This window comes from Dunckerocampus dactyliophorus, chromosome 1 (assembly GCF_027744805.1).
Source record: "Dunckerocampus dactyliophorus isolate RoL2022-P2 chromosome 1, RoL_Ddac_1.1, whole genome shotgun sequence".
Taxonomy (NCBI): domain Eukaryota; kingdom Metazoa; phylum Chordata; class Actinopteri; order Syngnathiformes; family Syngnathidae; genus Dunckerocampus; species Dunckerocampus dactyliophorus.
The window spans coordinates 21,819,454-21,831,825 of NC_072819.1; the positions used below are offsets into that span (position 1 = coordinate 21,819,454).

The 12,372-nt window shown below is 44.7% G+C and overlaps 1 protein-coding gene across 12 annotated transcripts in view; it reads left to right on the plus strand.

The window, feature by feature from the left end:
- Window positions 1-12,372, plus strand: part of LOC129170635 (nephrocystin-4-like) — a 270,848-nt gene that overhangs the window by 88,924 nt on the left and 169,552 nt on the right. For all 12 annotated transcript variants that reach the window (XR_008566724.1, XR_008566725.1, XM_054758947.1 and 9 more), the window contains 2 exons: window positions 6,313-6,497; window positions 8,688-8,823. Coding sequence is in view for 10 of the 12 variants with exons in the window: in XM_054758947.1 (XP_054614922.1) it covers window positions 6,313-6,497; window positions 8,688-8,823 (321 nt within the window). In the remaining 2 variants the exon portion in view is untranslated. The remainder of the gene's footprint in view (window positions 1-6,312; window positions 6,498-8,687; window positions 8,824-12,372) is intronic.

Here is a 12,372-nt window from a genome sequence, read left to right on the forward strand (position 1 = left end):
TAGTGTGAAGCCCGGAAGCAGAAGCTAAGACGCGCTTGGCAACAAATACAAAGCTTTAATGAACCAAAAGGGCAAAGGAACCAAAAACAACAATGTAAAAGCACTAGTAATAAAACGAGCACCGTGAAAAACAAAGCTCAATAGAAAATTGCTGCTGGGTGAACCCCGAGCAGAAATAAAAGGGGGATACAAGAATCTTATTGCTAGCAGCAGTAGAATAGTCTTTAGTAGCATGTACTAGAACAATACAAAAACACAAGAATATGCACAAGAAGAATACTCCAATGCCTGCACTGCTGCAGCCATGTCACCAAATAGACCCAGCTTAATGGCTGATTAGTGCCATTAGGGACAAGACCCGATCGGACCTTTAACTACAGTAGTGGGACAACTTTCACAAGCATGTTGTTATTTTGGAAGAATGATGTGGGGATGTTAGCTTGGCAAGAAGCTTGTGATTGTGTTGGCCTGAGCTGCTTCATCACACATTGAAAGCTTTGCTGTCATACAGTCGTGGAAAAAAATAGTAGACCACCCCTATTTCTTCAGGTTATTGATCCATTTGAACGTCCAGTACATCTAAAGGTACATTTGTTTGGACAAACATAATTCCATTCCATTCCATTTTCCTCCGCTTATCCGGGTCCGGGTCACGGGGGCAGCAGTCTCAGTAGGGAAGCCCAGACTTCCCGGTCCCCGACCACCTCCTCCAGCTCCACCGGGAGGACACCAAGGCGTTCCCAGGCCAGCTGTGAGACATAATCCCTCCAGCGTGTCCTAGGTCTTCCCCGGGGCCTTCTCCTGGCTGGGCATGCCCGAAACACCTCACCAAGGAGGCGTCCGGGAGGCATCCGGACTAGATGCCCGAGCCACCTCAGCTGGCTCCTCTCGATGTGAATGAGCAGCGGCTCTACTCTGAGCTCCCGGATAACCGAGCTCCTCACCCTGTCTCTTAGGGTGAGTCCCGCTGCCCTACGAAGAAAACTCATTTCAGCCGCTTGTATCCGCGATCTCGTTCTTTCGGTCATGACCTAAAGCTCATGACCATAGGTGAGGGTGGGAACATAGATCGAACGGTAAATTGAGAGCTTTGCCTTCCGGCTCAGCTCTCTCTGCACCACGACGGTCCGGTACAGCGACCGCATTACTGCAGACGCTGCGCCGATCCGCCTATCGACCTCACGCTCCAACCTTCCCTCACTCGTGAACAAGACCCCGAGATACTTGAACTCCTCCACCTGGGGCAGGACCTCATTCCCAACCCGGAGGGAGCAATCCACCCTTTTCCGACTGAGAACCATGGCCTCGGATTTGGAGGTGCTGAGTCTCATCCCAGAAGCTTCACACTCAGATGCAAACCGTCCCAGTAAACGCTGCAGGTCACAGCCCGATGAGGCCATCAGGACCACATCGTCTGCAAAAGCAGAGATGAGATCCTAAGGCCCCCGAGCTGGACTCCCTCGACACCTTGGCTGCGCCTAGAAATTCTGTCCATGAAAATTATAAACAGAATCAGTGACAAAGGGCAGCCTTGGCGGAGGCCAACGTTCACCGGAAACAGGCTTGACTTACTACTGGCAATGCGAACTAGGCTCGTGCTCCGGTTGTACAAGGACTGAATGGCACGTAGTAGCGCGCCACCAATCCCATACTCCCGGAGCACCCCCCACAGGACACCGCGAGGGACACGGTTGAATGCCTTTTCCAGGTCCACAAAGCACATGTAGACCAGTTGGGCAAACTCCCAAGTACCCTCCAGGACCCTTGCAAGGGTGTAGAGCTGGTCCAGTGTTCCGCGACCAGGACGAAAACCACATTGCACCTCCTGTAGCCGAGGTTCGATTAACGGTCGTACCCTTCTCTCCAGCACCCTGGAATAGACTTTCCCAGGGAGGCTGAGGAGTGTGATCCCCCTATAGTTGGAACACACCCTCCGGTCACCCTTCTTGAAAAGGGGGACCACCACCCCAGTCTGCCAATCCAGAGGTACTGTTCCCGACTTCCACGCAATGTTGAAGAGACGTGTCAGCCAAGACAGTCCCGCAACATCCAGAGCCTTGAGGAATTCAGGGCGAAACTCGTCCACCCCCGGAGCTTTGCCACTGGGGAGCATTTTGACTACCCCAGATACCTCAGCCACGGTGATGGAACTGTCCGCGTTCGTATCCTCAGTCTCTGCTTCTTCTATGGAAGGTATGTCAGTGGGATTGAGAAGGGCCTCAAAGTATTCCTTCTACCGCCCAACTATATCCTCAGTCGAGGTCAGCAGGCCCCCGTCCCCACTGTAAACAGTGTGGACCGGGCACTGCTTCCCCTTTCTGAGGCGCCGGACGGTTTGCCAGAACCTCTTTGAGGCCGACCGAAAGTCGTGTTCCATGGCCTCACCGAACTCCTCCCACACCCGAGTTTTTGCCTCGACCACCACCGAAGCCGCGTGCCGCTTGGCCTGCCGGTCCCCGTCAGCTGCTTCAGGAGTCCCACAAGCCATGACAAACATAATGATTATAAAAACTATCAGAAAGAAAATGCAGAAAGTATAGCTGGAGCGACGGTAGAAAGAGGAATACTCCAAGGCCTGAACTGCTGCGGCCATGCCACTAAATAGACTTGGCATAATGGCTGATTAGTGTCGACTGCAACTCGTGGCTCCTGCTCGTGAGTCCTGGAAGTCTGAGGGCAGAGCGAGAGAAAGTAGGAAGTAACGGGCACGACAACAAAATAAGAGCCCATCCAGTTGCCGAATGTTACAATAATAATAGCATGATCACATACACGCATGACTTTTTTCTTTTTGTAATGCTATTATATATTTGATTGCATGTGTTGGACCTGTACTCTGTTATTTTTTCCAACCAACCAAAGCCGCTGTATTACATTGCCTGGTTACGTTTTTTTTTTTTTTTTGCTGTCTTTTATTAAGACAGGTTGAACATGTTTTGACATACTAAATTCATGCAATAATATATTTTTATATTATATTTTATTTTATATTTATATTCTACATATGCCTAGTTGTATGTTGTTGGAACACAAAAGACTTTGCTTTCATCCTGGCACATTATATGTTGTATATGTTGTACATTCCTCTGACAGGGACCATCCTTAGCTCTGGCACTTGGAGTAGGTGCAAAACATTAATTGGATGGCGGTTTATCCCATGCGATCCAGCTGGAAATCCAACTATGTAACACCCCCAATGCCAAATGAGAGCTGCAATAGTTTTAACACATGTCGTTGAGCGACGAGCTGGTGAGTCAATGCCTCCTTGTACAGCAAAATGAAAAGACAACTCTGACATAACACATGGCTGGCCTTGTAGATGTGGCCTGCTGGGCATTCATTATGAGACATTGCCATATCAATTCGGATTGTCTGAATCTCTGCTGCCGCCACGGAACTTAACAGGAGTGGTGTTAGTGGAGGAAGTTAAATGAAGGCATCGGTTGAGACGAGGTTGTGACAGGAGAACCTAATCATCTGTTCCCTATCAAATAACAGAATAATATGATACACTGTTGAACACATTGTTAGCAAGGTAATGAGTGGCAATAACAAGACAAGGGTAGTTAGTGTAAATAGAGAGAGGAATGATAGAAAAGGGTGGAGGCTGTCTACAAAATTCCAGAAAACAAGCAGTACGTATGTTGTACAGTAATAAGACATAATGGCCTCCAGCTGTTACTTCTGTAAGAGAAAGGGGTGGAAAAACACAAAGCCAAACTGAAATGTTCATTTGATTGAGGTGTGGATGGATATGGAGACGTTAGGAGCAGCGTGAGAGGAGTGAGAGGAACATGGAAAGGTAATGACAAGAAGAGAAGAAAAGCAGTGTGGGAGTAGATGTATCAAAAGTGAAAAGATGGAAGCGGGGAGGAGTCAAAGGCGAGGGGACCTCAGCACTGCTCAGCACACAGGGGTGAAAGATCACAGTCAGTCACTGAGGATTTGTTCTGGGAGGAGAGTAGATGTGTAGAAATCTCTACCTGATGCTGTCCACACTGTACTTGTATTTGGTGTTTTCAACATTGGTTAAGAGGAGCATATATGGTAATCATTTGGTAGGCGGTAAGATCATCATTGCTGCTCTTTGCTTCATGAGGTATAGCTCATACACAGCTGATATGTTCTGGGCCAAGGCTAGTCAATACATGTTGTTTTTGGAAAATTGGGATTGATTTTGACCAGAATTTTGGCAACATTTACTTTAGGTGAGAGGGGTTCTTCAGTTCAAAGAATTAATTCTGGGTGTGTGTTAAGCATGTACATCCACCACCTGCAGGGTCAAGCATAAGGGCCTGGTGCAATGTGGGTGGCGGTCGATGGTGGACACCACCTGGTTCTTGGGACATGGAACGTTACTTCTCTGGTGGAGAAGGAGCCCAAGCTTGTGAGGTTGAGACATTCCAATTAGACATAGTCAAACTCACCTCGACCCACAGTTTGGGTTCTAAAACCAAAATCCTCGAGAAGGGCTGGAGCTTATTCTACTCTGGAGTTGCTGCAGGGGAGATGGGGCGAGCTGGTGTGGGCTTATTAGTTGTTGTGAACTCTGTAGTTGTATCATCAGACCTGCGTCCGCATCTTCTGGACACACGGGTGAAGAGAGGGACTGAGCTGTCAACTGATCACCACCTAGTGGCGAGTTTGATTGGATGGCGAGGGAGGATGCCGGACAGACCTAGGCGACCCAAACATGTAGTGAGGGTGTCACGGGAACATCCTACATAGTCTCTCATTCGCCAAGTCTTCAACTCTCACCTCCGGCAGAGCTTCGCTTATATCCCGGGGGTGGGAGGGGACGAGGATATCGAATCCAAATGGGCTGTATTTGGTAAAAATACGTAACATTTGCATATTTTTTTAAGTATGCATATTTTTTGACTAATAATAATAATTGAATAATTCAACCACGAAACAGTATGATATTCTTGAAAAACCATGAGAGTGAAAACGCATAATTAAAAATGGAATTTTATTTGGTAAACACTAAACATTACTTATGACTCGAAAGGACTCGCAAATTTCAAGCCTATGGCTTCATACTTGACTTGAACTCTCTTGTCTTGACTTGAGACTTGACTTGGATTTGCACGCTACTTGAGACTTGATTCGAGACATGGCATTAAAGACTTGAGACTTACTTGAGACTTGCAAAACAGTGACTTTCTTCCAACTCTGCAGTGTACCTTAAAGCTGCTAGTTGCATGAATTTAGCAACCACTATAACATCTGTTTTTAAATCCTTACACTCTCAAAGATTTATTTTGCGAACTGCACGTGCAACGGGTATGTGCATTTGCGCGAGACAGCCATCACTGACAGCCTGAACGCCAGTGGTCTTATTCAGCCCGGATGGCAATTTTTGCAAAGTTTAATTTATATTTGTAAGAAATGCAGACATTTATTTGTTAAATATGTTCTCTTAAAAACTATTGGTAACATATGCTAGCCGTTGATGGTGTTCTTAAATTTTTTGTATATTTTTGTTTATTTTGAGCTGGTGACATAGAGCAGCTTTAAGTGTGACATAGATTAACTTACTTTTACACTTAAAGCAGTTAAGAGTGTTACTGATCATTTCACAGGATTTATAGTGTCAAGTTACCACTGAACAGATCATTTGTATTTCCATAATTTATTTTGGGAAAATGTGTTTTTTTAAATGTGTTATTTATTCAAATCCATTCATACTGCACTTGTCATATAATTTCCTGCTACTAGTGTAATCCATAACAGTGTTTGCATATATGAATAATTATAAGAAATAAGAAATTAGTAAATAATAGATTGGGCATCTACAAATAGATTGGACACTACCTGTTCGCCATAGCTCATAAACACATTATAATAGAACTGTCTGTGAACGTAAGTTGTCGTTACAGCTCCATACTGTAGGTGGGGGTATGCATCGTAGTCCCATTTAAACACATCTGGTCTGCCAGAGAGTAAGAAGACAGATCAGGAGGGATCAGGGTTTCCAATTTAGCGAGTTTGTTGCTATATTTAGTAGGGATGAGCGAGTTCACCACTATCTGTATCTGTATCTGTTCACCCATCTAAATTTTCTGTATCCGTATCTGTACTCAGAGTGGGCGGGGCATAGACCCGGACTTAAAACAGTACAATGATTTAAGTCTGAAATTGACATGGATCGATCAAAAGTTGCTGTATTTATTGTTTATTATTCAGCTATATGTGAACAAATAGATTGCAGTCCTCTCGGAAACATTGCGTGATTAATAATTGGGCAGGAGGTGTATTTGTTATTGTTTTATTGTGCTGATCATTGCTTTCTTTCTGTTTTATTACCAGAAACAGTCAAGCCAAGATAGCTCCCTGCAAGCGATTGTTATCCAGGAAAGAAGGCTCCATGTTGGGGTCCACAATGGCTGGTGTTTCATTGATACACCTCAAGTAGTGGTGCTGGAGCCTCTCTCCACAGTGGTCAAAGGGCAAGCTGAGAGCACTTCCAAAAAGAGTACTCAGACCAAGGACAGGTGAGCAAAACAAAACAAGTGGGAACAGTGGGAAAAGCTTTTGCTTAGTGCCTTCCTTTTCAAGGGCACATTAAGAACACTACTACAAACCTACATTCCATTTTAAACACATGTAGAAAAGAGTCCAGAGTTACTGGACACTGTACACAAGTGTACAGTATGTGGTGTGGTACATAATAGACATTGTGAAGTTTCAAGAGTGACAAACTAACATCACATCCTCTTACCTCTTACATCCCCATACGTATTGTTTATGCACTGCAGAGTACAGCATTTGTCGTTTAATAGCCTTGCATTACATTCCAATGTTCTCGCGGCGTAGTTTTTTTTTTTTTTTTTTTTTTTTTTTTTAACTAAATCAATGCAACTTTTGGCCCTTCAATTTTATTGTGTCACTATGACACTAAATGGTGACCTTCTTCTGAGGGAGGTTTTTGCAGTAGCTGTCATGCTGTCATACATCAACACTTGGAGGTTGGAGGGCATTGTTTAAAAACACAAGTTTGATGTAAGGTAAAGTTTTGTTAAATTTGCCTAGCTGTAGTTTCATTCAATATAAATAGGCATATGCCTATTTTCTATATGCATCCATCTACTTTCTTCTGCTTATCCGGGTCTGGCTGGTGGTGCCAGCAATCCCAGTAGTGAAGGCAAGACTTCCCGGTCTCTGGTCACCAAAAAAACACAGAGGTATTCCCAGGCTAGCTGTGAGACATAATCCCTCCGTTGTGTGCAAAGTCTTTGCGGGGCCTCCTCACGGTTGAATATGCCTGGAATATGTCACGAGTGAAGCATACAGGAGCCATCTGGACTAGATGGCCAAGCTACCTCAACTGTCTCTCCTCAAGCCAGTTGACTTGACGAGAAACATTGCCAAACGTACCCAGCCCACCCTCCATATACACTTGGGCCTGCCAGGTCTCCCCGGCATCATTCCTCGCAATTTAATTCAATTTATCACCACGTGGGGATCAGCTCAGCCCCTCTCTTGACCCATGAAAACGTGCAAACGCACGTCTGATGATACAACAAGTCATAGCCCTCTGACCTAGGGTGTCCTGGTCTCCGTTTGGGGTGGACGCACATATAACATTCAGGACCCTATACCCGATCCAAAGGCGAAGGGAAGTGACCCTCTCGTTCACTGGGGATGACTCCAACACGCAGGCACTGAGTTGGCAGTCTGTTAATACTGTAAGCCCATGGCAACTCCAGAGTATAAGGTCCAGCCCCTCTCGAGGAATTTGGTTCCAGAATCCAAACTGTGGGTTGAGGTGAGTCCGACTATGTCTAGTCGGAATGTCTCAACCTCTTGCACAAGCTCAGGTTCCTTCCCCAACAGGGAGCTGACATTCCATGTCCCTAGAACCAGATTTGGCCACCAGGTTGCCCAGGTGCCCGCGCTTGACCGCCACTCAACACAAATTTAATTATGTTTGCCCCCCACAGATGGTGGGTCTACAAGGGAGAGATCCTGTTTGGCTTTTTCGGGTTGGGCCTTGGCCACGGGAGAAGGCCTGAGCACCAATTGCTCGCCTGCAAGCCCCTCTCTCAGGCCTGGCTCCAGGGTGAGACACCGGTGTCCTACGTCCGGGCGAGTCTCTCCTTCCGGCTTTTTCCATAAGGTCTTCTGAATGAATCACTCTTTGTTTGGCCCGTCACCTAGGACCTGTTTGCCTTGGAAGACTTTACCACAGGCACATAGCCCCAGACAAGATAGCTCCTAGAATCACTCGGGCACACAAACTCCACAATAAGGTGGTGATTACCAATTCTCTAGTAAGATTAGCCTATGTCTATAGAGTGAAAAAGGAAAAAATGGCTTGACTCCATCCATGACACCAGCGCTTCACAGTATGCACTTGTCGATACTTTACAGTATACAAACTGTGCATGCTAAATACCAAAAATGTTATTCAGTGGCTCGCTCAGGAGGCCACTACTTTGCCAGGGCACATTGAGCAAACAAATAATCATTAAGTGTACTGATTATATTTCCCTTTAATAAACAGAGGTGTTGGATGTGCTTCATGTCATCCTTCAATGGTCGCGTCATGGTGCACATTCGCTCATGTTTGTTTGTTTGGCTTCCTTCACAGAGTCAGCACGTCTCACTTATATACTGTATATGTGTGTGTGTGTGTGTGTGTGTGTGTGTGTGTGTGCGCTCGTGCATGGTTATCTCCTCAGCTCGACAGCACCATCCGTCCCTCAGACTCTGGGCCTTCGCAGCAACCTCGAGCTCAGGTTGATCAATCATGAGGCTATAGCTGTTATCTTCCAGCTGGAGTACGTCTTCTCTGCTCCTATTGGTCGAGAGACAATGGTAAGAGGGCTATAAAAACAACATACCAAGACAATATATACTGTATATATATATATATATATAAGGCAGTAATCACATTTGATCTAATTTGTAGTGAATGTGTGTTGTTATATACTGTACCTTTTCCACTGTGATAGGTTCTAAGCTGGTTCAGAGTAGGTTTTCAGAGTTTTGGTTTTCCATTATCATGCTTCGGCAGGGGTGCTGAACTGGAGTTGAATATTTTTGGTTCAACATTGGCTCCAAAAGCTTGCTGGGCTGAGTGCTGAACCGTCTGCATAATGAAGTGGGGGAGGTGTTACTTCATGTAAATACTCGCCTTTATCGTTTTTTTTTGGTTATTTTTGCTACGGGGCATGTTGCACAAATGGCCCCTGGGCCATACTTTGGACACCCATGCGTGTTTTGCCAGAAACGTGAGGTGTTGCCCGGCGATGGAAGAGTGTGTCCAGGCTCTGCCTTCTTCGCTCTGTCACTGGTCAGGGGTTTGGTTGCATTGTGGAAGGGTTTGTGCAGCTTTCAGACTGGCATTGCACGGCAGTACTTCTCCACAATCCACTCCCACTCGCCTGCACGGCTGATACTTCGGCAAATGCATGCCGCAGGACACACTTCCTGTCGTTCTCTTTTACTGCGCACCCCTACTCGCTAAATATAGCCACCATGTCACTAGCTACTGACTTGACACATTAGTAAATAACTTCCACTAGTGATCGCCGGTTCTTGTAAAGTTGACACTCAGCAAAATGTCCATCCATTTTCTGCCGCTTATCCTAATTAGGGTCGCGGGGGTATGCTGGCGCCTATACTCAGCCAAATGTAATGAGGATAGAACTAAATTGAACTGCTCAGTGATTAAGGGTTCAGAAAAGCAAGTACATCATCCACAGCAGTTCAGAATCAAATAGGCACAGGCCAGTTACCAGTTTTAAAGGTATACCACGGTATGAAAAAGTAAAGGGTTCAAAACCACTAAAATTGTCCGTCTGCAGTATGAGAGAAAGTGGAGGCCCAGCGCGGACACTATGTGGTAATACTTTGGCATGTCATGTGTTATTCCTCGCAGCTTCGATGTGCTGAAACCACAGACGTGAGCTATGTTGCCAAAAGTCGGGCAACTTAACCGTCGCAGCATAGATAGCACTGATGTTAGCTGCCTCTTTATCATCAAGAGACGTGTGCCCTGTATAGTTTTGCATTCTGTAGCGTGTGGATTTAGTGTGAATTTCATCTGGCTTTGCAGCTATCGAACTAATGTGTAAGCACATAATAGTATTTAAGTACATTTTTGACATGTTAACGTGAATATCATACCCCAATAAGTCACAATCGTTTGATTGCTTGAAGTGTGAACACGTAGTGACACTGTGCCCTGCAGCGTCAAATGTATAGTAAATGGCAAAATACACTAATATGACATTGGGCAAGGCACGTTTATCAATAATGCTAATATAGCACAAGTTTCCTTCTATACGCATACGCAGTGGAACTTGATGAAGGCACATGTGTCGTCATTCCACCGGTATGACCTCACTATTGTCATCGTTGTCAGTCGACATATAACTCATGTCGAGGGTCACCAAATGTGGAGATTCAGAACGACCTAGGAGTCAAGGATAAGTGGTATAAACTAGGGATGTTCCGATCCACATTTTTTGGCTTCCGATCGGATCCGAAATCATACTAAATCATATCAGAATCATAATAAAATACTTCTACTCACTACTACTGACCAGAGATGTTAATCTCCACCTCAGTCAGCCATTGTGGGCGTGACTTAGCTTCTTGAACAGTTTTGCTCTGATCAATCAGAGGACAGAAAAATTTTGGGGCCAAGTGATGTAGTGAACCACCAGATCAAGCAGGTGGGGAGCTGCGGTTAAAAAAGCTTGCTGCCTACATACAACATTTGACACCCATTAGTGTATGTTACTGCGACATTACTCCTTCTGGATAATGTTAATTGTATTTGTCATTTTTGCTTTTCTTAAATGTAACTGTCCAGCTGCCTGTTTGGCCAGGTCTCTCTTGTAAGACATCTTTGATTTCAACAGGACAAACCTGGATAAACAAAGGATAAATAAAACATACTATGCATGACATGCGTGGAACAATATCGCCCGTCGTAAAACCATTTTAATTTTCCATTCAAATGAGTCATTTTAAAGGTGCTCTTTGCCGTGGTTGGGTACTGCAATGGAGGCGCTAACATTCAAATGTTTTATATCCCTCCTTCTAGCTCAGAGCATGCAGACCGCACCCCATGTAACACACAGGCGCAGGAAAATGTGATGAGATCAAGGCAACCAAACGCAATACAGCATCAGTCAAACATTTAGCTAATACCTGTAGTTATACAATACTATACCGTTACACAGCCAGAAGTAAAAACATATACACGACAGAAACAGTTATCCAGCATTGGCTACATGATGAAACGCTAGCCATTTTGCAATGTCTTTCTCATTTAGGCTGTAAGAAACTGCAGAGGAGGGTAAATGTTGTTACTGTCAGCTAATGATAGTAATTTCACAAAGTTTAGGTACTACTAGGTCTACTACTGCTATCCTTGAATGCATTGCCTATCGTAAAAACAGCAAAGAATTTGTTTGTGAAATCCACAACATAAACGCTGTCACCTGGAGATGACAACAGTGGTGGCGACGCCTGCAATTTCACTCAGGTTCACGCCGAGTTTTGCCAAAAAACCTGACTCGTTGTCAGCCGACTGCTGAAAGTGCCATGTGTCACTCGGCTACCTGGAGGACTGTGACGGGACAATGTACATGTCCCTGCACTGTGTCAGTCCTGTCACAAATATGACACTTTTTTTTTACGTTTAATGGGGCTGAGGTGTGCCTTCAGGGCAGACAACTATAGGCTGTCAACAGTGCTTGACACTGCTTGAAAGCCTTTGTGATTCACACAGTGCTGAGGGCTCAGTGTCTGATTGCCACTATACAACCTCTTCATACTACAGTATATATCCATCAGGGCCTTAGGGGAATGTGCTTGTTCTTTAACCTCAACATTTGACACAATCTATTTGTAATGCTATTATATTCTTTGAAAGGAACTATACACTCTGGCTTACCAATATTAAATGTTTGTACTCAAGGCCAGTCAATCAGTCTTCCATTACTTGTACAGTGGAACCTTGGTTAGCGTCATTAATGTGTTCCAGAGATCTGACTCGAACTGAAACACACTTTAACTCATTCATTTTTTTCCCACAAGAAGCAATGTACATCGATTTACGTATATTTTGTTGGAGAAAGCCAACAATGCTAGCACAGGACAGTTTTTTTTTTATAGTTTTACACTTGTAGTTTTACAGAAAGCAATTTGAAATGTACATACATACATACATACATACATACATACTGTAGCGATGGCTGTATTGTGTAGTTCTGAACTGCTGTTTTGTGTGTGGCCTATATAGGGCAGTAACATTCTGCATGGTGAGTTAGAGCAAGTTTTGGAGTATAAGTCCATAGAAGAAGATAACTAAGAAGTGTTGAACTGTTCATGCTGGGTTTTAGCATTTGC